The sequence below is a fragment of the Equus przewalskii genome, chromosome 15 (genome assembly GCF_037783145.1).
Source record: "Equus przewalskii isolate Varuska chromosome 15, EquPr2, whole genome shotgun sequence".
NCBI classification, from domain to species: Eukaryota; Metazoa; Chordata; class Mammalia; order Perissodactyla; family Equidae; genus Equus; species Equus przewalskii.
Window position 1 is genome coordinate 38,510,659 of NC_091845.1, and position 26,296 is coordinate 38,536,954.

The window sequence follows — 26,296 nt, forward strand, 5'->3', positions numbered from 1 at the left end:
GACCCCTGCCCCCTTGGACACTGGTGCCCATCACTGTGTGATTAACTGAGGAGTTGAGTGGCTGAAAGGCATGGACAGACTTGTCACACAGCTGCACACATACCTCACCTGGCTTGAGGCCCTCCTTGGGTGTGTGGTGGGGGCTGGCTTCCCTTCCGGGTGTCCAAGGGGGACTTGGGGGAACGCACAGCCCCATGGCAGGGATGAGGGCCCCTAGGATCTTTTAGGGCAACAGACACAAGGAACACAAGGATTGGGGTCAGTTGTTTGGGAGTGGGCCTGGACCCAGAACTCAGCCAAGAGAAGCTGCAGTCCTGTCCCAGCCCTCTCCCTGACTCCCAGGGCAACTAGGACCTGGCTGGCCATGCCATAGGCCAGGTGGCTGGAGTCAGGGATTGTATTCTCCAGCCTTGGGGGCTGGCTTGGCACTCTGGGTGTGTGTGTGTGTGTGTGTGGGGGGTGATTCTGAGGGGCTCTGAAGAGAATAGATTTTCCTGATGTAAGGAGGAGCCATGGGGCTGCCCTGGAACACAGTGAGGGATTCCTCCAGACCTTGGAAGCTCCTGCAGCCTCAGAGACCCCAGTTCTAATGGGACCCCCTCTTCATTCTGCACCTGGCATCTGGGCTTACACCCACCTGCTGGGGGGAGCTGGGAAGTGGTCACCTGCCTGGCTCCTACCCCCTCCCCTCTTCAGGCCTCTCTGACTCTCAGAGCTTGCCTCTTTCACTCATCCTAGCTGTTTCCCTACCCCCCAAACAGGTTAAAAATACCAAGGCTGCCACCACCACATCAGTAGTCTGAGCCACTGTTTGGAGTAGGGCGGGCCCTCTCGGAGATGGGTCAGCCCTGTTGTGGTCCCCACTGGCTAGAGACAGCCCACTTCATACCATGACCTGCAGGCTTGATCTGGAAGCAGAAGCCTGGGTCCCTTGCCTGGCTCTGCCTGTCTAAGGATCCCAGGCCTCATAGCTGCAGTTGCCTGTCCATGGGTGGGCCAGGAGGATGGGCCTTCCTAGGCTGGGAAAGCTCTGGGGGACACAGGGCCAGGGAGCACTGAATCTCTGGCTCCCCTCACCCACCTGCTCCCAGGGATGAGGGATGGCTGAGATCCAGCCCTGGACAGCTCAAGGCAGTGGGGGATCAGCAAATCAGCAAGGAGTTAACTTCATAGAGTCCCTCCACTGGGGTACAGGACACCTGGGATGCCCCCCCTGCCTGCCACCCCCACATGGTTGGGAATTTCCCAATTTGCCAAAGACAAGGAGGAATTGAGAGGCCGCCCCCGCCAGTGCTGGGACAATGAAGCCTTATGCCCTAGAAATCAGAACGGGGGTAGGAGGGCCAAGGGCAGGTGGGGGCCTAGCTGTCTGCACTCAGGGAAGTCTTGCTTGCCAGGACCCCACCCAGACTCACTGCCAAGTCGGGCACAAGGGGATCCTGGCCAGAATCCTGCAAGGCCCACCCAGGGAGGGAGGCACTGGGTACGTCAGGCAGACAATGCCAGGCCCTCAATGGTCTCTCTGTGCAGGGTTCCCCTCAGGACGGAAGGAAGGAACTATCTGTGTGCCCTCTTCCTGCTGGGCGGGCATCACAGCACCGGCCCCGCCCGCATGTCTGGGGCTCAGCGGGGTCCAGTCCTGACCGCTGAAGGCAGGCAGGGATCCTGGGTTGGGTGCGCGGTCCTGTTCTTGTCGCTGGGGCCTCGGAGGCAGAGGTAGCAGGAAAGGACCGCGGAACTGGGGCGGGGACGGGTGCTGGGGGCGTTGGTCTCCTTCCGATGGCCCGGCCACAGCCTCTCATCTCCTGCCAGGACTCGGGGCCGGAGGCCGCGGGGTACTGGCAGGTGTGCGGAGGCGGGGTCTCGGGTGCCCGGCTCCACCCTGCCTCCCCTCGCTCTCCCCTCGCCCTTCCCGCCTCCGCGGCGCCGACCCCAGCCCAGGCCGCTTGGTCCCGCGGCGGGCGCGGAGCCGCCGCCGCCCCACAAAGCTGCTTTTGTGCCCCGCGGCCTGCACAGGACCCGATGACGTCAGCCTCCGTGACCAGCCCGGAGGGGCCGAGCACGGGCTGCGGCGCCCTCTGGCGGTCGTAGGCGGAAGCGCTCGCTCCGAGCCCAGCCGGGGAGACGCCGGCCTTCACCAAGCCGCTTCCCACAGGCTCAGCCTCAGCCGGCTGCGGTCCTTTCACGAGACAAAGTGCAGGCGCCTTGGCTGGCGCTCAGGCCCATCCCATAGGCACCCTGGCTTTTGTCACCTGCCTGTCCCTTCTCCAGCAACGCACATGCACTTCCCACAGCCTCCTGGAAGCCTATGCATTCTTAGAGGTATAGTCCCGATGCAGCCCTCCAGGAACCCTGCCCATGGCTCCCGCCTTGCTGAAGTGTGGCTACTTGCCTGTCTCTCCTTCCCTCAGGTTTGGTGGGACCTCTGGGGCAGAAACCTTTTTGAACATGCCTCAAGGCGCCTACTGTTCCCAACTTTTTGTTTAGTCAAGCCCAAGGGCCTCAGTTCTGGGCAGGGCTCAGCAACATCTCAAATTGGGAGAAGGGAGGTTTATGTGAGGTGCTGCGGCCTCCTGGCTGTGTGACTTCAGCAACTCACACTGTCTCTGGGCCTTGGGCCTAGGAGGTCACAAGTCATATTTTTCTTCTGCACTAGACTCACTGGACACCCCTCCGGCTCCCAGTGTGGAAGAATCACTTAGGAGAACAGCTCCTTTAAGAAATCTGCCCTGCTGCTCCAGCAACGCTCTACCCCAGACCCAAGACTGCAGAGTCTGTTGGGAGGAGAGGGGCAGACATACAGGCCTGAGCATGGAAGATGACTAGTCTAAGTGCGAAAACTGAGGCGCTGAGTATGGGCCTGAACATGACCTGGAGAGTGAGCCCCCAGGGCACTGCCACGACTAAGGATTCAGGTCCTGGATCACTACCACCTTGGCACATCTTAGCCTGTGTCTCTGCCCCCAGGAGAGAAAAATGTTGAGCAGTTCTTGGTATTTTTTCTTTCTACATTTTATTATTTCAAACCAGGTGAACAATTCCATAAAACATGTGAAAAAAGCAAGGAAGTGTTCAACGCTGAAGGACCCGGGCCTGGGGCGAGGGCATGAGGGGCATGGCCCCTCAGCAGGCAGCAGCGGTTCCTAGGTTAGCGCTAAGGAGCTACATGTGGGTTAATGGAGCCAGGGCCCAGGGCCGCTGGGGCGGGGCCCTCAGTGACGTTGGCAGTTGTCTGGAACAGCCCTTGGAGCCCAATTCTGTGGAGGGCAGGGCAGGGGTGCCACCCGCACAGGGGGCAGCCAGCGGAGGGATGGGTGTAAACACGCAGACACACTGAAGGCACGGAATCACTGGAAGGGGGTTGGGTGGGTGCTGGTCAGGATCTGACAGTTTTAAATAGTTTTTCTCTAAAAAGTTTACTAGGTCTGCAGTTTTCTTTTTTTTTTCCTTTACTTTCATTTTTTTAAAAAGCTACTAGAATGGACTGTGGTCTCCAGGAATGGTGGCGTCTCACGCTTCTTGTGCTTTTTCCTTTGGGGCCTCCAAGCGGCTGGGGAGGTGGGGTGGGCAGGAGGCTCCCTGTAAACATTTGGACTCGGGCTGGGTCAGGGGCTGGTGTTGGGTGAAGCCAGGGGTCCCAGGCTGGAGAAGTGGGTGCCCCTCCAGACGCAGGCCTTGGGAGACTCAGCATGTGCTCCCCTCCCCCATGAGAGAACAAGACAACAGTTAAAACCAGAACAGATGCCCAGGAGGGGGTACCCCAGCCATTCCTGGCACCTGGACAAGGGCAGGCTTCAAACAGGTATGGCTGTGGCAGCCCCTCCCCCAAGTCTCTGGAGGTGAGGGAGGGGATGGGGGAGCCAAGAACAGAGAGAGGAAAGAGGGGAAAAGCGGCCAAGGGGGGAAAGGTGGGGAGCGTAGTCCTCTTGCCCACATCTTCCTCAGGGGCTGGGGGGAGCAGAGTCAGCGGTGGCCCTGGAGGTGGGGGACAGTGAGGGCATGGGTTGGGAGGTAGCCAGTGTGTGTCTCTCCTCCTGCCTCCCTAGACAATGACCCTCTCCTTTTTCCCACCCACTCGTTACCACGGACACAGTGGCCATCCAGGAGCCAGTGTCTGTTGCTGGGTTACGTGGGGGAGGGGAGTCTGTAGCACTGGCAGGGTCCTCCCCACCTCCCCCAGGGCCAGTGGGGCCAGCCTCAGCCTGGACTCTCAGATAGGTCCAAGGGAAAGACGACAGGGATGAGCGCAGAGCAGGTCACACTAAATGGCAGGTGGCTGGGCCTCCCTCTGTCATCCAGCTTCCTCAGGCTAGGCAAATGGCCTGGTGGGTGAGGAAGTGAGTTTTCTCCAAGTAAGGTTGGGACAACCCCTAGTTCTGTCCTAGCTCATGGCCAGGCCCTCCTGCTGTCTGTACCACTGGGCAGAAGGGAGCCCAGGTCAGCCTGCGCTACCTGCTCAGTGCCCTGCACTCAGTCGTCCTCTGATTCACCACCCTGTGCTTCCCTCCTGTCCTCTGGTCTCCTACAGGCCCAGGCTCATCACCACCACCTGGACCCTCCCCTGACCCAGCCCCGTCCCTTCTCAGGGCTCAGTGGCCCCACTTTGTTCCTCTCCAGCCCCCTCCCTGGGCCCCCTCTGGCTCACCATCCTGCCAGGCCCTGCTGCCCCTCAGAAGAGGCCGCAGTCCTTCAGGTTGTTCTTGATGATGACGTCGGTGACGGCGTCAAACACGAACTGCACGTTCTTGGTGTCGGTGGCGCACGTGAAGTGCGTGTAGATTTCCTTGGTGTCCTTGCGCTTGTTCAGGTCTTCAAACTTACTCTGGATGTAGCTGGCCGCTTCGTCGTACTTGTTGGCCCCTGTGGGAAACAAAGTGATGAGGGCTTGTGCTGCGTGTGCAGCAGGCAGGCCCGTCACACAGTTCTGTGCACATGAACGGACAGGCATATAATGTGTGCATACGCATATGTACAAGATGACAATGTGTGTGAATGCACACGTACATCTAAGTGTGTAAAGATGGGCACCTGATTGTGTGAGGAGGAGGCCCACGTGACATGGAAGTGGTACTTCCCCAAGTGTGTTAAGAAGGCCCTGTGTGTGCAGGCAAAAGCATATAAGCCTGTGAGGCACCAGCCCCTGCATGAGGGTCCACAGTTACTCTCTGTCCAGCAGGGGGCGCCTGGGGGCCACCTGGTCTCCTCCACCAGCTCCTTCCCAGAGGCCCAGTCCCCACACCTGTGTACTCGGGGAAGCAGATGGTCAGGGGGCTGTGTGTGATCTTCTCCTCAAACAGGTCCTTCTTGTTGAGGAAGAGAATGATGGACGTGTCCGTGAACCACTTGTTGTTGCAGATACTGTCAAACAGCTTCATGCTCTCGTGCATGCGGTTCTGGGGGCGGGACAGTGCAGTCAGCACCAGCCACAAACCCTCCACTCCCACCCCCCTGCCCCCAGTGGCCTCTTGGCCTCTTACCATCTCCTCATCCTCAGCTAGCACCAGGTCGTAGGCGCTCAAGGCTACGCAGAAGATGATGGCTGTGACACCCTCAAAGCAGTGTATCCATTTCTTCCGCTCAGACCGCTGACCACCAACATCAAACATCCTGCAGACAGAGTCGCTTGAACTCCAGAGAAGGGGATTCTGAGGGGGTCTCTGCCCCATTTCACAAGGTGGCTGACTGAGGACAGAGGCCTACTCAGAGTGGGGCAGCTGCCTTCATGGAATCAGCCACGTCTGCCCACCTTACCCCTGGTTCTGGGCCAGGGCATGTCTGGACCGGCAGGGTCAGGACTGGTCAGCAAGGCAGGGTGTAGCCACATGTGTCAGGGTCCACAGACACTGTGAGACACTGGCAACCACACAACCTTGAGAAACCTCAGAGTGGGGCTGGGGCACCTGGACCGGCCCCTCTCTCTGTCGCTGCAAAGGCTGACAGGTACTGCCCCTCCACCCTCCCACTCACTTGAAGTGTAGGTCCTTGAAGGTGAAGTGTGTCTCTACGATGCCTGTGGTCTTCACGCGGGTTCGTAGCACATCCTGCTGTGTGGGGATATAGTCACTCTGGGCGATGCGCTCCAGGTCGTTCAGGTAGCTGGAGGTGGGGGTGGGAGGGTCAGTGGAGGTCAACATGGGGCCTCTTTAGCTGGCCCTGGGCCACCTGGCCAAGGCCCCTTTCCTTCCTGTCCCCTCATCTCTCAGACATAGTCCTTGCCTCTTGAACCCTTGCCTGCATGACAGTCACTGCTCTGATGAAGAAACCTGGACTGGAATCCCTTGCCTCCTGTCTGCAGAATGGGCCTGGAAGGAGGTACAGCTCTGTGGCTGGCCAGCCAAGCCCTAGCACCCAGGTCTGAGCCAGGCCTTGGACAGGATCCAGGGTGGTGGAGCTGCAGACAAGGCAGGTGAGAGGGGGCAAATTAGTCCTTCAGTGAGGGATTCAGGATGCTAATCGGTGCAATTATGGTACCCGGCAGAGCAGCCCGGCGTGTCCCTCGATGCAGGGCCAAACAGGTTGGGGCCTGCCAGGCCCAGTGGGCTCTTTGCCTAGTGCCCAGTAAAATTTGGGCTCCTCAGGGGGAGGGCATGGACACCTGCTTGGCAGGGGTCCCAGGGGCTCCTCCTTACCAGCTTCCTTAAAAAGGATCAATGTCACCCCTGTTGGGCCCTGGGCTCAGCTCTGCTGCCTGCCTCAATATCCTTGCTGTGTCCTGGGAGCTGCGTCCACACCTCCAAACCACTGCCCAGTGCCAATGTCTTGCTCCTGGGGCAGGGCTACTAGGGCCAACCCTTGGCTTCTACCAGCAGCTGAACCAGAGGGAAATGACCTCAGAGACACAGGGGCAGAACAGAAAAACAGGAAGGGCCATAGGGGACCATGACGCATGTGCTGTGACCCGCATACTGTGCCCCGCCCCCTACTGAGAGCCTCAAGCCTAGAGGCTTCATGGTGGGTTCTACACCAGCTTCTCCCTTCTCTCCAACAGGTAGACTCACCCCAGGGACCTGCTGCCCCATGACAGCCTTGGAGGACTGCTGGAAGAGGGGTTGGCATAGCCCTTTCCCTGTAGTGCTCCAATCTGCTCCCCACCCCAGGGTGATCTGGTCATGGCACAAACCTGCCTCAGAGAGCAGTGCCCATGTCCACTGCTGAATCCCCAGACCCAGAACAGTGCTGGGCACACAGTGGTGCTTAATGTCTGGGGAATGAAGACCAGGATGATGGAGGAGTAGGAGATGGCCTGGAAGGTGGCTCTATCCCCACCCTCCTTAAGTATCCTGGGTGCTGAGGTGGCAGTGGTTGATAGGGCCCACCCCTCCCTGCCTCGGGACTTGCAAGCACCCCTGGCACTGCGTCTGTGACCTCTGGGAGGGGAAGCACTGAGGCCTGGAGGCCCCCAAGGTGTCTGGCTGTGATTCTACAGCTCCTGGGGGTGGGGGAAGCACACACAAGGGCATTCAGGCCACTGCAAGGAGGGTAGGGGGAGGCCATCCCTGTGACTGGGGGCCAGGCAAGACCCGTGTCCCACCCACCTCACCAAGGTCCAGCCCTCTCTGGGCCAGCTCAGGATTAGATGGGCAGTGGGAGCGGGAAAACTGTTCCAGACAGGGTTAAGCAGAGATAGGAGAGGGCAGGTAAGAGGAGAGGGCAAGTAGGAGAGGGTAGGATGGGTGGCACCATCCAAAGCCTGTGGATGTCCCCTGCAGCCATCAGAGCTGGCCACTGGCCCATCTGTCCTGTTCCCCACGGGGAGCTCAGCGCCCTGCACCAGGCCTGGTACATGGAAGGTACTTTCAGGGAAGGGGTTCAGAGCATAACCCTGTGGGCTGAGCCTCTGGGACTCCTGGAACCCCCTGTGATTCCCCAGCTGAGGCCTGAGCTTAGCCTGGGGCCAGTAAAGGTCAGAGCTGAGGTCCAGGGCTCCAACCTACAAACATATGTCACCTCCCAGACAATCTCTTCCCCCTGTGTCTCCCTTTCCAGCCAGCCTGAACATCCTCCATGACCTCAAGCACAGCCAGCATGCTACTACCCCCAGGACTGTGCACATGCTGCCCTGCCTGAACCCTGCCCTATTCCTCCTGTAACTCTCACGCAAGGCTCAGCTGAGGCAGTCCCTCCTCTGGACCTGTCCCACTCCCAGCATGACCCTAGGTTGTCACTGCTTGGGGACCTGTCTGCTCCACTCATCACTGTGTCCCTGAAGCCTTGCACAGGACCTGGCACAGAGCAGGTGGCAGCAAATGTTCTTCAGAATGATTGTGTCTAGGGGCCAGCCCCGTGGCTGAGTGGTTAAGTTCGCACGCTCCACTTTGGCGGCCTAGGGTTTTGCCAGTTCGGATCCTGCGTGCCGACATGGCACCACTCATCAAGCCACGCTGAGGCAGCATCTCATATGCCACAACTAGAAGGACTCACAACTAAAATACACAACTATGTACTGGAAGGCTTTGGGGAGAAGAAGGGAAAAAAAAAATTAAAAAAAAAAAAAAAGAATGATCGTGTCTAATGATTGGGTTGATAGATTCAACTAGCCTAGAGGGGATGTGCTCTGCCAGCTGGCTGTCCTTCCTCTGGGCCTTTCAATACCATGCGGCCCCCATCCCAAACCAAAAATCACCAAGGCCTTGGTTGACAGACACCAGCTTCATAAACAGAGACTAGCAGTATCTTTCTGATAGTGCTCAAGCCCACCTGTAGTCCGCACCTCCCCCACCCCGCCCAGTCCCTTGGAGTACTCACTAGGCGGCGGAGTCGTTGAGCTGGTACTCCCGAGAGCGGCCAAAGCAGGCCTGCACACCATGGTCAGCCCAGAGCCTCCGGATGACGCCGGACAGGTCCTCAGGGAGCACGCCCTGCTCCTCGGCCGTGCAGGAGAGCGCAAACAGCTGCCTGGCGTCGTCCTGGGCACAGCAGTGGGTGGTCAGGCAGTTGCAGGAGTACACCCCCACCCCATCTGTCAAAGGCAGGGAGGCCTCTCAAATGGGGCCCAGGCTGGGGTATTTTCAGATTCCCAAGAACAAGACTTGCCCGGAAGACTTTTGGGAGGCAGGCAGTGGGGGTAGTTCACATACCGCACGAGAGGGGTCGGCAAAGTCAATCTGCAGATTGCCCATGGCTTTGACAATGGCCATGATGGACTGGATGGTGTTGCTGTAGACGACTGCCCGGTACTGCCGGCATTCCTCCTCTGAGTAACCATCCTCATGGATGATCCTGGCAGCCAGAGGTCAGGGGTTAGGGTCCAAAGGGCACAGGGACCTCACATGGACACCTGGGGCTGGTGGGGCCAGCAGGGCCCTACTTCAGAGAGAAGGGAACTGCCCCAACCCACTTGGACCTGAGGATGGATGATTGCCTCTGAGAAGGTCCTGGGCCTGACTAAGGCTGGCTGGGCCTGTACTTGGAAGGCAGTACAGGCCGAGAGGAAGAAAAGGGAAAATCAAGGTTTGGAAAATCAAAATCCGCACACAGCACTTACTTCATCTGCTTGACAATGGTGCTCTTTCCTGACTCCCCAGCACCTGGAACAGAGGGCAGAGGCAATCAGGGAGCAGGCCCAGTGGGCGACACAGGCATCAACTAGCGGCCCAGCCCCCTGTAGCCCCAGAAGCAGAACTCACCCTCCCCATCAATCACATGCTGAGATGGAGGCAGTTGAGCCTGGTGGGCAGCAGAGCTACCAGGGGTGCAGCTGGCAGGGCCACAGTGATCAAGGCAACCTAGACCACCTGTGCCCCATGGTGGACTCACCCCAGGCCTTTGCTTCCCACAAGCTCCACTGCCCGCCCTGGCACTCCACTGCCCTGGCTGAGTTCAGGGGCTTTGGCTGGAGACTTGAGGCCAGCCCTGCAGGAGTCACCCTGTTATTCTCACATATGCAGGCTCAACACTCTGTGGCTGGCACTCACCAACATACCCAGGCGGAGTAGGTAGGAAGGAGCCCTGCAGACTCCAGCAGAGCTGCAGCCCCTCTTCCCCACAGTCTGAGCCACGGCTGCCAAAGGGCTGGGGCTGGGGCACAGCATCACACTATTGCCTCCCAGGCATGACCCATGGCCCAGCTCTCTGCCCACCGTGCTCAAGTCTGCCCTGAGCTGATGGAGACCAGGACCTGGGAGACACACAATGTCACACACACACCCCCTCCCATAATGACTCAAGGTGCTGCCCTGGCCTGGCAGAGCCCCACCCTGTATTTCTCCTTGACCAGTGCTGAGGGACTTGCTGGTGCTTTTTCCTGTGACTGTCAAAGCAGCCCCACATAGAGGCAGGCCCCATGGCCGAATGGTTAAGTTCCTGCATTCCGCTTCGGCGGCCCAGGGTTTCGCTGGTTTGAATCCTGGGCACGGACATGGTACCGCTCATCAAGCCATGATGAGGCGGCATTCCACATGCCACAACTAGAAGGACCCACAACTAAAAATACACAACTATGTAGCGGGGGGCTTTGGGGAGAAAAAAAAAAATTTTTAAATCTTAAAAAAAAAAAAAGCAGACCCACCCACAAACAAATACTGTTTCTGTTCCCATTTTACAGACGAGGACACTGAGGTTCAGAAAAGTAGTCTTGACACAAGGTCATGCAGCTAGGATTCAGAAGGGCAGGGAGATATGCAGGACCATGATGCCTGGTCTACCCAACCCTTCTCAAACTGTGGCTCGGACGCTGTGGGGTAATGCCCTGGGAGGGTGTTAAAGAAGAAAAGCAGATTCCCAGGTCCCATCTTAGACACACAGAGCCAGACCACAAGGGTGCAGCCCAGAATCTGCATTCCCCAGGGCGTCTATGCAAGGAAGTGTAAAGACCAGGAGGGCTTCTCCTGGCTGGGGGATGGATGGGGTGGGAGCAGAGCCTCACCTCTTCCCTTTGTCACTCCCTGTCCCAAGCTCCAGGCAGAATGCACCTCAGCTGGGCAGGGCTTTCCCTCCCAGCCTTTGCCCAGACTGCCCCCTCTGCTCCTGCCCCATCAGTGCCAGTCACACCTGCCCCTGCCAGGCACTGCCTCTTGCCAACTCCAGGCCTTTGTCCACGCAGTTTTTTTGCTGGCCATACCTGCCCCTTGCTCCCTTTACATGTGTCCCAACACTCCTGACCACTGTGGCAGGTCTGTCTTTCTGAGCAGCTCAGCAGGATGGGTGGGGAGGTCTGTAGGGAGGTCACGCTTGGGGACTCTGGCCCCTACATCCCTCAGAGTTGGTCAAGACAACCTCAGAGGATGACAGGACTAATACACAAACTAACATGAGCAGCAAGAATAACGTCAGCAATAATAATAATGGCAAAGCCCTGAACAATGCCCACTACGTATCAGACGCTCTTCTACGCCTGTCACGTCCACTAAGTAATTCAATCGCAGAGCAATCCTAAGGTAGGTTCTATTCTCACCCCCATCTAATAAATGAGGTCACATGATTATAATCCCCTCTGTGGGTAGCCCGCCTTGCCGTTGTGCAGAGCCTCCTAGAACTGTCCTAAGTGTCCTGTACTGCAGCTGGGCTGCACTGTCCTCACATCCCAGCTGCACTTGCCCCTGGGTTCACTCCCTGCCTCCCAGCAGATGCTGGTCCCAGTCTCTGCAGTGCCCTCCAGGCAGCAGCAGACCCTGCCAAGGCCCCTGGCCACTTGCCTCCACCCTGCTTCCCACCTTACCAGGGGAAACAGACCTAGCTGTGGCCCTCACAGGGGTGGGCCTGGGTATGTCCACAACCCAGAAGCCTCCCTGAAGAGGAGGGTCTGAGCTTTCCTCCCGAATGCCACCAGCTGCCTGGAATCACTGGGCTTCCGAGTGTCCCAGGCCTGCTTCCCAGGATAGGGGAACGCTGGCAGTGGCACATATGTGCAGGCTCTGGACAGGCAGGGGGCGGGGGCAGCAATTCCCTCTACCGGGTCAGTTCCTGGGCACAAGAGGCACCAGTCCTGGTGCATTCCCCTGGGTGAGGGCTGTGGTCAAATGGCAGCACCCCTCCCTCTTCACTGGGCTGTGCATGGCAGAGGAGCCCCAGGATCACTCACACTAACACTCCCCACTTGCTGAGTGGGGACATGAGGAGACAGCCTAGGAAGGCTAGATGGTGATGCCCAGTCACTGAGGTCAACCCCCAGGGCAGAGAGGGCAGCACTGGACTGGCTAACCACAAGGGCCAGGAAACTGCCTGGCTGTCCTTCGCACCTAGGCACTTATTCCCACAGAGCAGGAGGAAGGGAACATATCCTGGAGCAGAAGAAGTCCCAGGAGCCACGAGTCACAGCCAAGACTGGAGGTCCAGCTGGGGGAGCAGAGGCCAAGGATGTAAACTGGTCAAATCAATCGTGCCATCCCCAGCCAGGTAAACTGAGAAACTCAGAATGGGTGGCTGTCCAACGCACAGGGGACTGGAGGTTAGGGTGAGGGTTGCACCCTCTTGTGTGACTTTGGGACCCCTGTCCAACTGAGGCACTAGTTTCCATCTGGCCCTTTGACCACTCTCTTGGTAAGTGATGTAAGCCACTCCGTGACCCTGCCCAGTGATGGAGATGACAGCACAAACTCGCTTTACATCTGATTTTCCTAGTAGCGGCAGGCGTGGCAAGACTGAGGCAGGCAGCCCCTGGGTAAGCTGGCTGGTGCTAATGCCTGCTCCCTGCCCCAGCAGGCTGAGGGCCCACTTCCCAGTCCCCTCAAGCCACAGTCTCCCTTCCTCTCACATACTAAGAGTTAGGAGGACATTCTGTGCTCCCAGCAGGGGTCATTGCAGAAAGACTCCCATTTCACAGGTGGACAAACCAAGGTTCTGGAGCCCCCATCCCTGGACTCAGGGTGGTCCCTTTGTCCCTCTAGCAGCTGTGATTCAGGCGGGTAGGAGTGAGGGGCAGAACAAGGGCGTGGTGCTGGCAGCCAGGCAGGAAGCAGGGGAAACACTGGGACAGAACCAGAGGTAGGGCCCAGGAGCAGCTGGGGCAGATCAGGGAGCCAGGGTCAGAGGTGGATGCGAGCACAGCATGACAGCCAGGTGGAATGAGCTGGGGGCCCTGGGAGCTGTGGGGAGCTGTCTCTCTCTTCAATCTTGCAGTGACTCCCTTCTCCATCAGGGCCTGATCGTGCACCCCTATCACATAAGCTGGTACTTGGCTCAGAGTCTGCTTGCACCTTGCTGATCCTGGGCACCAAGTTCCCCCACCAGCCCCTGCGCTTTCCCCTCAGAGGAGGGGGCTTCTTTAGCCAGCTCTGGATTGCTCCAAAGGTGCCAGGTGGGGAACTCAGCCAAGAGAAGGTGGCAGGAGCCTCCAGCCCCCAGAGGGCCCCAGCAACTACTCTATCTCCAGCTGAGTGAAACCAAAGGGGCCTATAGAGACTTCCTGGGGAGGCCTGTGTTCCCACTGGGCCATACCTCTTCCTGTGGAGGAAGAAACCTCTGCAGCCCTTGCCCTGGGGCGCAGCTGCTGGGCCCCCAGCAGGCAGGCAGTAATTGCTGTGATGTGCTGGGTAACAGCGGCTGCTCTGCATTAGAACATCTGCTTCCACTCTGGGAGCACAGGGCTCCAACAGAGAAGGGAACAGATAGGGGAAAGGAGACAGTACCACTCCACCTGCCCGAACAAGGCCAGGAGGAGCCCTGCAGTAGAGATGTGGCCACTGATCCGGTTGCTTGACGCTGGACCACTGCTGTCTGTCCATCTTAGACCCTCTGCCTCCTAGATAAGGCTTTGCTCTGCTGGGAGGCGCTGACATGCTGCTGTCCTCTCTGGCCTCAGTTTCCCCTCTGCAGAGGCTGCCAAGGCTTGAATGGCCAGCTGGCCCATTCCTCACTCTCAGATCCTCTCCGAGAGGGAGGCCCAGATCTGCCACAGCCCTGGTGCCCACCCTGATCCTTCCTGAGGTCTCCAAGAGCTTTGGCCTCCTTCCTGCCCTTTCTCTGGCATCTCTTCTGTGAAGGAGGACACCACCATCTCCTCGGAGAGGGGTGAGGACCAACACAGCCAGGGGCAGAGGTGGATGCGAGCACAGCATGACAGCCAGGTGGAGTGAGCTGGGGGCCCTGGGAGCTGTCTCACTCTTCAATCTTGCAGTGACTCCTTTCTCCATCAGGGCCTGATCGTGCACCCCTATCACATAAGCTGGTACTTGGCTCGGAGTCTGCTTGCACCTTGCTGATCCTGGGCACCAAGTTCCCCCACCAGCCCCTGCACCTTCTCACAGTGCTTGGCACATGGTGAGCATTCAGATAAGTTATTACCATTATTTTTCTATCCTTTGGAAGACTACAGATTCCCCCCGCCTCTCATTTCCTGCAGCCCACAATGACCACACTGCATAGGTTACTGCAACTGCAACCTGCAGAGTGGCCTCCTGCGGCCATTTGAAGCAGAGTCTCTGAGGCTTTCAGACAAAGCGCAGTGGAGGGCAATGACCAGTGGCTAACAGGCTGACTCAGCAGTGGAAGTTCTCTGCTGGGACTTGTGTAACCTGGGACAGGAATCAGAGCTACTCACTCCTTTGCTAGCTTTTTGCTCTGAGTTGAGCACTTCCCTTCCACACAACCTGGCACTCCTCCACAGCTGGGGTCTCCTTCCCACCCAGGAGCCTCAGGGCAGACACTGCTCACTGACTCCAGCACTCAGAAGGCTGGGCAGGGGTGAGCCCTGTGGCCGAGTGGTTGAGTTTGTGTGCTCCACTTCGGCAGCCCAGGGTTTTGCCAGTTCAGATCCTGGGCAGACCTAGCACTGCTCATCAGGCCATGCAGAGGTGGCGTCCCACATAGCCGGAAGAACCTACAACTAGAATATACAGCTATGTACTGGGGGACTTTGGGGAGAAGAAAAAGGAAAAAAAGAAGATTGGCAACAGATGTTAGCTCAGGTGCCAATCTTTAAGAAAAAAAAAAGAAGGCTGGACAGCCTGGGTAAAAGGCCCCCTGCGGAGGCTCCTGTGCTGGTGGGCTCCCCTGGAACATGTGGGGCGAGGGAGAGCGGCCAGCTGACGTGGCAGGCCTGAGGGCAGAGATTCTCATAAGCAGCAGTGGCTGGGACCACAGGGTAGACTTGGGCAGCAGCCCAGCTCAAACCCACAGCACCAGGCCCGCCCCCACTGCCACAACGCCTGAATCTACCCAGTGGGGCACCGGGGGAAGGTGGGGGTGATCTCTGGGAACCCCAGCCCAAAGGCAGCCTGGGCACCACCTCCCACTCTCATCCCAGAAAGGTGCCACGTCTCCAGCCTAGCCCGTGGTTCCGGGCCCCATAGTTCCCGCCCCTCTCCTGTAGCCTCAGGGTCCCAGGGTCTGTCACCACCAGGGGGAGCCCAGCAGCCAGAGACCCAGCGGAGGAGGTGGGGGCTGGGCAGTGCTGGAGAGAATTTGTTTCTGAAAAAGAAGCCTCAGCGAGGGGCAGCTGGGGGAGGTGCATGGACCCCCACTCACAGCCCCCTCCTGAGTCTGGGAAGCTCTCCGCCAGCGGAGACGAGGCACACAAGGGAACAATGGGAATGGCAGGGAGGGGGAGAGGGCCCCGCCAGACAAAGGCCCTCCAAGCCCAGCCCCTGGCGTCTCTTCCTTCCTGCAGGTGCTACTCTTTGGTCCCCTCACTCCCTCCAAGGAGGCTCAGCTTGGGTCTGGCACTGTAGGGGGCAGGGACACGGGTCTTGGAAGGGCCCTGTGACACCCCCATCTGCATGAATGGCCTAGCCTTATCCCAGGTGCCCCAACGAACCCAGAACCTCCCTCCCTCCAGTCTTTGCCACTTGGGCGGCCTCCAGTGGCTTCGAAGGGTTCATGATGCCTATCAAGGAGGCAATGACAACCAGGGCCTGGCCTGCTACTGCCAAGTCAGAGCTCTCTGTGCAAGGGAAACAGGCCTGGGGCCTGCCAGACAAGGAGAGGGCTTTCCTTCTCCCTCAGTGGGGCCTTGCCCATGTACACAGGGGAACTGAGGCACTGGATAAGGAAGTGCAGCCTGGAGGAGACGAGGCCCTGACAGCTGTTCATTGTTGGCCCTTCAGGCTACAGGTCTCACCCTCTACAGGAGCCAGGAGATGCTGGACAAGGGCCCAGGTGACACAAAGAGCCAGGCCATTTGGCACACCCTTCTTCCTGCATGCTTCTTCATTTAAGGAATCCCTTTGCTGTTTTCAAAGAATCTGAATAATCCCCATCTCTCCTCTTCTGATTCATTGTGGTGGACCCTGAGTGAGATGCCCAGCACCTGGGCCTCAGCGTCCCCATCTATGAAATGTTCCCTCAGGGGAGTGTGCCAAGCCCAAGGCCTGCCCTGAGCAGCCTCCCTCGGGTCCTCATACTCACACCAAAATACCACACGGTCCAGCCCAAGCCAGCATCTTGTCTCTGTGCACACAAGCCATCGGACCATGCTGAGAATCATGACAACACAGGTCCCAACACTGGGCACACAGAAGGAAGAAGACAGCCTGAGGTCACACAGTGAGGAAGGCGGGGGAGTGGGTCCTCTGGGGCTCAATGTCTTGAGTGGCCACGAGGGTGCATGTTCTCTGCTTTGTGTGTTGCCTCATGGCCCACAGAGGCCTTGACCCTCTGCTCTGACTCTCCTAAGTCTCTCTCCGGCTCCTCAGCCCCTTAGGGCTTGGCCTGCCAACACAGAGCAGAACCCCTGGGAACCTCCGTGGGGGAGGGCAAGGCCACAAAACTCAGATCTGGAGGCCAAGGATCATGAGGACCAGCCTCACCACCCATCATGCTGTTGCCAGCCCACACTGTGGACACATTCAGTCACCATACAGTCCCATACATGAGCCCACCAGAGTTCACAGTGGGAGCCCTCTACAGAAACACCCTTTCCTGCTCCTCATCTGGACAACTCTCAGCCTTCAGACCAGGCTCAGGGGCCCCCACCCTTGACTTTGACAGCCTCTGAGCCTTCTTCAGGCCTGGTCTCAATCCTCCTAAGCCTAACAGTTGCAGGAAGAACCATAATATTAGGGGAAAAGTGAAGTGCTAAGTTGCCTGACCATGACCTGAGTATTACTGTGAGGGGACACGGGCTGGGAGAGAAGGAGGGAAGCAGGTGCATAAAAACGGGGGCAGCTGCATTAGGATGAGGTCACCCCATGGGCACATGGCAGATAACTGGCTTTGAGCAGGGAAAAGATTCATGCACAGAGTCTTGGGTCCACCCTCCAGGGCAGACAGCCCACTTTCAACCTCCTAAAAGAGGAATTGAGGCCCCCAGAGACAGTTCCTCAGGCACATGCAGAACACACGCACACACAGCATCTGCCTGTTGTCCTGACTGATCAGTTTTTGCCAGCTGGGCACAGACTCCTGAGGGGCCACGGTGGTTGGGGTCAGATGCTCAGAGTCACTACCTGGTCATATCTTGGTGTCTCCATTTGTGGGTAAGTTATGTAAGGTCTCTGAGCCTCAGTTTCCCCATCAGTGAAATGGGTGTAACATCAGTCCCAGCCTAACAGGGTTAAATAAAACAAGAAAACCCAGAGTCCAGCCCCACAAAATAGTTAATGCTCAATCAGAGGCAGCTGCTGTTATCCCTAGAGGGAAACTGAGGCCCAGTGAATGTACCCCCAGGCTCAGTGTTTAGCAGCAGGGGGAATCCTGAGGTTGCACCAAGGGCTCCTCTGTCCACCCCCAGGCGGGGAAATCCAGAGTGAGCTAATCCCAGGGCTGCTGCTCCATTTCCGGGCATTCATCTCAGCCTGCAGCCGGCCTTCCGGCTTTGGAGAGCAATGGCCGCTCGGGAACATAAGAGTAGCCCTCTGCTTTCCTGCTGGCCCTCCCACCAGCGTCCCTCTCCCAGCCACCACTTCCTGTGGTCAAAGGAGGGGCCTGGAATCCTTCTCAGAGGCGCCACCTTCTCTGGGATCCTGGGCCCAGCGATTGCTGGGGCAGGACAAGGGAAGGAGCTGCCTGGACAGACACCAACCCAGTGACTCCCAATAGGGTGGCCATGGGAGTATGCAGATGAGCCTAAGCAGGTGGGGCTCACCTTCTAGATCCCCCAGTTGACAGGGCTCACTGCCCCCCTACCAGTGCACAGCAGGAGCTGCCCTCTGGCCTCTTCCTCTTTTGGGCTCCTCCTCCTCCAGCTGCTTCCTCCTTTTCCTCCGGTGTGGACACTTCCCCGAGAGGCCCAGCCCTGCCTTGCAGACTTCACTGCCCCTCCTCCTGCCTGGGGCACAGTCAGTGCTGCCAGTCTTGGCACCCTGGAATCCTCCATGCCATGAGGACACTCTCAACAAGTCTTCTACTAGCCCACCCTTAGGCTTTGGCTCAAACTGGCCTGGCAGTTGCTGCCAAGCCTTGGAAGTGCATGCAGGAGGCCAACACTGAAGGCCCAGCTTGGCCCTGCAAATGTTTGGTTATTCCAGAGTGATTATCCTCCCAAATCACCAAGATGGCCACAGCCCCAAGAAACAGGTGAGGGTGAGGGTGGGGTTGGGGTTTAGTAAGAACAAAAGCTCCAGGCTAGAGGGGCTGGGTGGGGCTGGGTGGAGGGAGCCCCACCCTGCACTTGTGGCTGAGGGAGGGGCTGCCTGAGAGCATGAGGTACCAGGGCCACTATCAAGGGGCCTAGTCCTCTGCTCTCCCCAGAGCACCCTGCAGGGCATTCTTAAGCAGGACACATGAGCTGCAGCCTGGCCAGAATCTGTTGACCCCTTCCCCCTCATTAAATTCCTAGATTGGGACTCCTGCCCAAAGATGTTGGGAAGATGAGACAGATGCTGTCCTGGGCCCTGCCCCTCTCTGTCTAGTCCTGCCTCCTGCACAGCACCAAGGGGTGTTGGGGAGGCAGCACTCAGGCTCTGTGTCAGACTGTCTCATTCTCTGCTGGGGGTGTGGTGGGATGACACCCTGGTCCCTCAGTGGCTAAGAGCTTATGTGAACAAAGTTTCCTCCATCCTGTTCCTGCCAAGAGAATGGGTGGCTTTTAGAGACAGAGGCCAAGAGAGAGACAGTCGGGGACTGAGATCAAGGGCAGAGTGGACAGGACCGGTGTGCCTGCCCCTGCAGTGCTGAAAGTCTAGGAATTTCACTGGGATCCAATCAGGCCCCACTCCCAGTACTACCTGCTGTCATTTGCTGGGCAACACTGAAGACCTAGGACACCAATGATGTTACCCAGGCCCTGAAGCTCAGGCCAGTCCAGGGCCAACCCGACAGGTTGCTCAGCCCAAAGGGGTCTCTGACCATGCCAGTCCCCACCTGGCAGCCTAGGCTCCAACTCAAGCACAGTGGGTGGCTCAGGGCCTGGCATGGAAGCCTGTACTCTCCAGCTGGCTCGACTTCCACCTCCAGCCACAGTGGCAGCTCATTCCCTCTGTCTTTACCACCTGCTCTGCCCTCTGTTTAGGATTCTCCACCCCTACCCCTCCTGGGATGCCCTCAGCTGAGCTCCAGTGTCCATTTCCTTTGTAAAGCCACCCTGATTCACTCAGTCTCCCAGCTCAGGGGTATCCCTTGAATCTTGAAGGATCCAGTCTCACTCCTACCCTAGAGGTATGACTTCTCATGTTGGCTGTACCAACACTTGGGTCATGAGTGGGAGCTGAGCCCAGCGGGACTGGGCAGGATGCAGGCAGAGGGGGTTAGAAATGGCTTAGACCCCTGCTCATTCCCTAGTGTGGGAGCTCCAGCGCTGCCCGCTCTCGAAGACAAAGCCTTGCCGAGCCTGGGGGAGGGGTGGGAAGAAGAGACTTGGAGGCCCAAGCTGCCCCGCCCCCCATTCAAGTGCTAATGAGCTCCAGCCGGGATGGCGGGATGGCAAAGGCTGTGGAGAGAATGGGGAGGCTGGAGGCCAGCCTGGGTACCAGCCCACCTGGTGCCCAGGGCCCTGCCACACCCCCAACCCTAGACCCCCAGGAAGGCGCTCAGCCCTCAGAGGTTGGACCTACAGTCCCCAGGACAGTCTGTCACTCCAGCTGGCATCAGCTACATGACTTGGTCTCCCCACTTGCTGTGAGAAGCTGCCAGAGGACAAGGGAGGGGGTTCCCCAGTGCCTCCATACTGAGGCCAGGCAGCCACTAGGCTGGGGAGATCCCTCCCACCAAACTCTCAGCTCTGCAGGAGTCAGCAGAGGGTCCTCCATTTTCACAGCCTCTAAGCTTTGGTATACTGTCCCCACAACACTGGTGGCTGCAGGCAGGCACCCCTGGCCCCAGGTGATGGATGGAGATCAGGATCTCACCTGTTGCTGGGTTTCTCAACCAGTGTACCAGGTGGAGCTGGGATTTGAACCCAGGGCTGTGTGACCCCAGGAGCTGGTCTAAGGAGGGTGAGTCCTCCTCCTCCAGGCCAGGAAACACCCACCCTAGGGCTTGGGAAGCTAGGCCAGGCCTTTCTACCTCATTGCCCTTGCTGAATTGGTCCCTCTGACCCCAATGTCCTAGCAACTGTTACTCATTTGTCGAGGTCACCCAGAGGACCCCTTCTCCAGGAAGCCCCCAGCCATTTACAGGCACCATTAGACTCTACCCATTACCCAGCCAGCCAGGATCTCAGGGTAGCCTTCCCCACTATCTCCAGCTAGACCAAGGCCCAAGCAGCAGACCCAGAATTACTTATCCCTGTTCATGGATGTGCTCAATAACTTCATTCTCTCCATACACTCTTAACAGGCACCCACAGTGTGCCAGGCCCTTTGCTAGAGACACAGATAGGAGAAAGGCCACCAAACTCTCTTTCCTTTTAGTAAACCTAACTGAGTCCTTGTATATGCAGTCTCTGTGCTAGCCAACAGCTCCCGCAGCACTGCTCCGGTCTGAGCCCTCTGGCTGTGGGGCAGCCCCAGCACCCAGAGCTAGACAGACTCTACTGTAGTGACAGAGACAGCAGGCCTGCAACAGTCCTCAAACAGCCTGAGCTGAAAGGAAGAATGCTAAGCCAGTCTCCCACATTAACAGTTTGAGCTGCTACTCAGTGCTGTGGCCTGTGACGGCCTACAGACTGCTCAACAAGAGTTCTGTACGGAGTAGCGCAAGGGCTGTCTCTGAGGAGCCAGCATAGCCTGTGGTGAGACCCGGGGGAAACAGCTGGAAGAACTTCTCTCTCTGTATCCCCCCTGATTCTGGTCATTGGTCCTACACTGAGTTCTTGTCACCTGCCCACAATATGCCAGGCTGTGGCTCAGTGACCATCATCTTACTCCTACATCTACCCATCCCCAAGAAGAGCACTTTATTCAATAAACAGACAAGAAGCACTCAATAGATGCCAGGCTCCATGCCTGGCATGGAAGGCTCAGAAATAAAGGGGACACAGCCCTGCCCCTGCAGTCTCAAGAGAGGGCAGCTGTGACCCAGGCAAATACCACACTCTACCAGGGAAAGCGGTAGCATTGGGAGCCAGAGGAGGTGTTTCACCAGCCTTGGCGAAGGGGGTTTGTCCAGGAAGGATCCTAGGTGGCGATTCCTGAGCAGAGAGAGTCTTGAAGATCAAGTAGGAGTGAGTGAGATGGAAACAGGGAAAGCACACCAAGCAAATGGATAGATGCAAAGTCCCAGGGGCAGAGAGAACTGCTGTATCTACACCCCAAAGCCTTCATGGAGCTAATGGTGGACACTGCCTCTCCTTTCTCTGTAGGCTGCCCACAAGGCCCATCCCAAATCAGAGAAACCCCCCAAACACAAGCTTTGGCTTCCTTTCCCCCAAGTGCCAAGGCCAAGGCCCCAGATTCCACCTGGTAGCTGATGGAATATGACCACCAGTGGGAATGACCAGATACCTGGTCAGTCAAACAGAACTGGGTAGGCGTGGGGGGTATCCCTAGAGCAGGGCTGGTATCAGCAACTCTGCTCCCCCGACCAAGCTGCTATGAAAAACCCTCTCACCAGCGTGTATCACATCTGCCTCTGCCCCAGTGACAGTGAGTGGGCCCGCCTGCTGGCAAGGCTACCCAGATGGGAAGGAGGCAGTATGCGGGTGGGGCAGCAGGCGTGGTTCTGGCTGGGAGAGAAGGTTGGCAATTGCCCAGCCCGAGTCCCGTTGCCTGGACAGAGTCCTTTCCGCTACATGGGACAGGCGCCCAGCATGCTGAAGCTGCCCCGGCTGGGCTCCCATCACCTCTTTGTACCTGGATGGGAAACGAATGGCCAGCCACAACTCCTCCCCAGGCAGCCACAGCAGGTTGGGTCCTGAATTTCAGGCACACTTGGTCTCCCAGCCCATTGCAGTGCACCCTCTGCAGGGTTTCAGCCCCCACTCCACACTCCCAACAGGAACCTCCATGAGGCCCCTATTCTTCCCATCCTGGACCCAGGCACTCCTCTGGCTCTAACCCAGGAAGCCCATTTCACAGAGGAAGCAAAGCCAGAGAAGCAGGATGCTGAGATGGACTCCCCCGCCTAGAAAATGCTGAGCCAGACCCTGCACCCCTGGTTGCTGCCAGCCCAGCATGGGAGGGGTTGCCAGGCTCAAAACCTGAGCTGGGCTCCAAGGAGCAAGACTGATGGGATAGGGTAGGGCCACAGAACAGGACAGGAGCCCTGTGCCCCCAAGCCCCATGGGCCATTCCCACATCTCCTCAGCCGTCACTATCGGCCTGAGGAGCGGCTGGCTAGAGTCCTCTGGCCGGGCGCGGGGAGCAGCAGTCCCGGAAGCACCTTCTCCAGGCCCAGCGGGAACAGCGACGGGCATTCCACCGCGGCGCGTCGACACCCACTCACCGCCGCTGCCGCACTCGCAGCAGAGACAGGAAGAGGCAAGCGCCCAACGCAAAACAGCCCAGGAGGCTGGGCCGCCGCCCCTTCCCGCCCCTTCGCTTCCTCCCCGCAGCGGCGGCGGAGCGGATGCCATTTTGAAACCTCCGGGGCTGTGCCCCCGAGGCCAGGCCCCCAGGGACGGTCAACAGATGGGCCCCATGATGGAAGCCATGCTGACCCTCAGCCATAGGCCCAGCATGAAAAGCTCTGCTTTTCACAGCCTGGGGACCCCATAGCAGCTCTGGGGCGAGGGGCCACACCCCCCCCAACATACGCTGTCCAGTCTTCCTACGCTGCTGCGAGGGCCTCCCTCCCCCCAACCCTTAAACGTCTGCAAATCACGCTGCCACTGGGCACCACACTTGCTCCCAGTGGGAAACTGGAGGGGACAACTACGTGGCCCACAGTCTTTGCAAAAGTCCACCATAGATGCCCACCCCTAGCAGGCCCCCTCAACTCCTCATCCAGTTGGTCACTCCCCCTCACAGGGCCTCAAGATCCAATAAGCCCACACACTCCTAGAGGCCATGTCCCAGACTTTTCAGCCTAGAAGGGGTGCGGGAAGCCCAGCACTGCTCAGCGGATCTACTCTGCCTGCCGGGACAGCAATATGTCGGCTGTCTCACCACTTCCACTTCCCCCCACCCCTCAAGCAGCCACCATCTTCCCTGGCCTTGGACGCACGGCAACCCAAACTCCTCCACACACTCTCCTACTCCCCAGACCACCCGCCCCTCACCGGGCCTAACAGGGCTTAGAAACTGAGAAACACAGAGCCAGTGGGATCTCCCTGGGAAGCTTAAGGCCTGGCCCCCTTCCCTAGCATGACCCGTGGAGCCTCAGTCCAGCCCCTTAAGGGTCTGGGCTCCCTCCTCCCAGCCCAGCCCAGCCCAGCCCACCCGGTGCAGGAGGGGTGGGGTAATCTGGGGAAGGCCAGAGCGTGGGAGAGGATTTAAGGGAGAGGGAGCAGAGGATTTAAGGAGTGATGCCTGCAGAGAGGGACTTGGTAGGCCAGATGCAGGGAGCAGGGGTCTCTAAAGGTTTGGGGGTTCCAGCGGGAGGGGGTGCTCATGAGCAGTCATGGTTACCCACTTGAGAGGTCCTATGGAGTCAGGGCGCACAGGTGGAGGATACACGGTCCAGAGTAGGGATGGGCCACAGAGGGGGAAGGAAGGAGTGGGTGGGGGCCTGGCAGGGGCCCCCGGGGATACTCATGCCCAATAGGAATAGAGGGAGCAGGTGAGGGAAACAGGTGGTGCCTGAGGGTAGGGGCCGCGTGCGGTTCTGGGGCTTTGGGTAAAGTCTACGGAAGGATGGAAGGACAAGGCAGGGGCTCTGAGGGTCTGTGAGTTGATGAGCAAGGGTGGATGGTCAAGCAGGGTTCTGGGCAGCTAGTGTTGAGGCACTGGTGTCTGGGTTTGAGGGTTTGGGGTCTGGGATGAATTGAAAGTCTGATCTAGAGTCTGGGCTATGGATCAAAGGTCTAGGCCAACCCAGAGTTTTGAACCACTATATGGGTGTCCTGGCCAGGTCAGATCCGGGGATTCACATCCAGGTGTGGGAGTTCAGACAGAGTCTGGGAGTTCGAAGCCTTAGTCTGGAGGTCACAATCCTCGTCTGGGGATTTAGGCTGGGAATGGGGGGGGGGGGGGTCCCAGCGCTGGGCGTGGCCTCACCCAACAGCAGCAACTTCACCTCCCGCGCCGCTTTCTCGCCGTCTTCCCGCAGATTCTTGTCGATCATCTTGGAGCGCTCGGCCGCCGCCTTGTCCTCGGCGCTCACAGTGCAGCCCATCCCGCCGTCCGCCGGCCCGGCCGCCGCCCGGCCCCTACACGGCCCACGGCCCGGCTCGGCCCCGCCCGACCCACTCCGCTCCCGCCGCCGGCCCTCTACGGGTAGCTTTCGAGTCGGCAGTTCCGAGCGTCTGCGGGCGGTGCCTTCCAGGCCTCAGCGCACCGACGGCTGGGCGGGCCGGGGGTGGAGCCGGAGCGAGCCAGGCCGGCGACTGGGCTGGGGCGGGTCCAGAGGCGGGGCTATAGGAGATCTGGGGACGGAGATTGGCTTGAGGGCGGAGCGAAGGAGCAGTAAGGCGCAGCTCAGGCTCGGGCCCGGGCTGGAGGCGGAGCCACGCGAGGGATAGCTGTAGGGGTAGAGCCAAGCTCAGAGGGATAGGGCTTGGGGCGGGCCGCAGGCTGGACCGGGCTCCGATTGGGTGTGGAGCGCCTGGAGCTCCGCAGCCCGACGGCGGGGGCGGGAGGATCTCGTAGCCCGAGGGTGGGGATCCGGTGCACCTCGCGGGCAGAGCAGGAACCAGCTCTCTGCGCTTCTGTGAGTTGGGCTAGTAGGGTGGAGAAGGCGTGCCTTCGTAACTTGTTAAAAGTTAATGAACCTAATAAACTTGTTTCGGGATCTACAGAGCCCCCAGAGCCTCTCTGGACTGGGGCTTTCTCCGTCTTAAGGCAGGTTTGGCCCCTTCTCTCTCTATGTTGCAGTTTTGCTTTTTTTTTTTTTTAAAGTCTCTTACTACCTCTAGACCTTTGCCCAGTCTGTCTCCCTCAGCTGGGGTGCCTTCTCTAGTCATCGAAGGCTTATCCATCCTTCTCTGATCTTCTAGGAGGCAGCCCCATGCTGGTAGCCATCCTGGACTTCAGCCTGGGACCTGGCAACCAGGACAAGACAGAAGGAAATAGAAAGAAAGAGAGAGAGGGAAAGGGATATGCCACCTGACTTCTGGAAACATAAGTGGCCGTGATCTTATGGCTGTCCCCACTGGACAGTTGGCTGCAACCCTAAAGCTGGGCAAAGGTAAGGTGGAGGCAGCAGTGTTTCCAGCAGAACATTTCGTCTTTCCAATCCTGTTCTCTGGAAGGAGCCTACAGCCCCAACCTCTCATGGATATTTGAAGGGACTGCCAAGGGTTACCCAGGAAGGTGTCCTGCGTGGCCCCAGTGCCATGAGCCAGGGAGGCCCCAGCCCAAAGACAAGGAAGTTCCACAAAGCCAGGAGGGGAGCTGGCCACCAATGCTTGGTCAGCAATGCTTGGCCATCCACAGCTCCCTGTTCAGCACAGACTCCCTCCTTACCACACTGGCATACATCTTGTTTCAGCTCCCAGTCCTCAGGCTGTCAGCTCTCCCTGCAGTGTCTGTGTATCCCTATCTGAATGGTTCCTTTGTTGAGGAGCCATTGCTCTGTAAGTCTTCCAGTGGTGCCCCTAGAGCTCCCTCCTGCTTAGAACCAAGGCTCAAGCAGGCCCTGCCACAAGCATGTAGCAATCGTGGTGAAAACACATACTGCCCGCCCAAGGACACAGACACTCAGAGATATGCTCTATCCATCCATACACAGGCCCAGCCTCCAACATGCCTCAAATCCACACTGTAAAAATGGGTGCACATAGCCAAGAACACAGCCTGTCCACACAGAGACTACAAACCCAGCTCCAAGACTGGCTTCTTCCCCCACCAGCCCCACCCGGTGCTTGATCCTCCCTCCTCAGGCCTCCCCAGCCTGCTCCTAGCAACAGCCAACAGCTCCTGCAGTTGCTGGGCAACAGGAGAACCTGTCAGCCCCTTGGAGGCCAGGCTCACCAGAGGTGGGCAGACACAAACCCCAATCAATAGAG

General features: G+C 58.5%; 1 protein-coding gene across 1 annotated transcript; it reads right to left on the reverse strand.

Annotated features, from left to right (window-relative positions):
* Positions 1-2,987: 2,987 nt before the first annotated feature.
* GNAI2 (G protein subunit alpha i2) lies at positions 2,988-24,650 on the reverse strand. The gene is made up of 9 exons (XM_070574986.1): positions 24,348-24,650; positions 9,485-9,527; positions 9,078-9,219; positions 8,746-8,906; positions 5,968-6,096; positions 5,478-5,607; positions 5,240-5,393; positions 4,646-4,860; positions 2,988-3,975 (listed from the first exon to the last, which is right to left on the reverse strand). The coding sequence occupies exons 1-8, from the start codon at positions 24,463-24,465 to the stop codon at positions 4,670-4,672; spliced, it is 1,068 nt and encodes a 355-aa protein (XP_070431087.1). The 5' UTR covers positions 24,466-24,650; the 3' UTR covers positions 2,988-3,975; positions 4,646-4,669.
* Positions 24,651-26,296: the final 1,646 nt, after the last annotated feature.

What these genes read in the sequence shown, in the direction of transcription:
- GNAI2 (XM_070574986.1), bottom strand. Translation starts at nt 24,465, where the DNA reads ATGGGCTGCACTGTGAGCGCCGAGGACAAGGCGGCGGCCGAGCGCTCC. An exon ending in ACCATTGTCAAGCAGATGAA is followed by an intron (nt 9,220 to 9,484) that starts GTAAGTGCTGTG and finishes TCTGGCTGCCAG; the next exon opens with GATCATCCATGAGGATGGTT. An exon ending in TTCAAGGACCTACACTTCAA is followed by an intron (nt 5,608 to 5,967) that starts GTGAGTGGGAGG and finishes CTCTGTCTGCAG; the next exon opens with GATGTTTGATGTTGGTGGTC.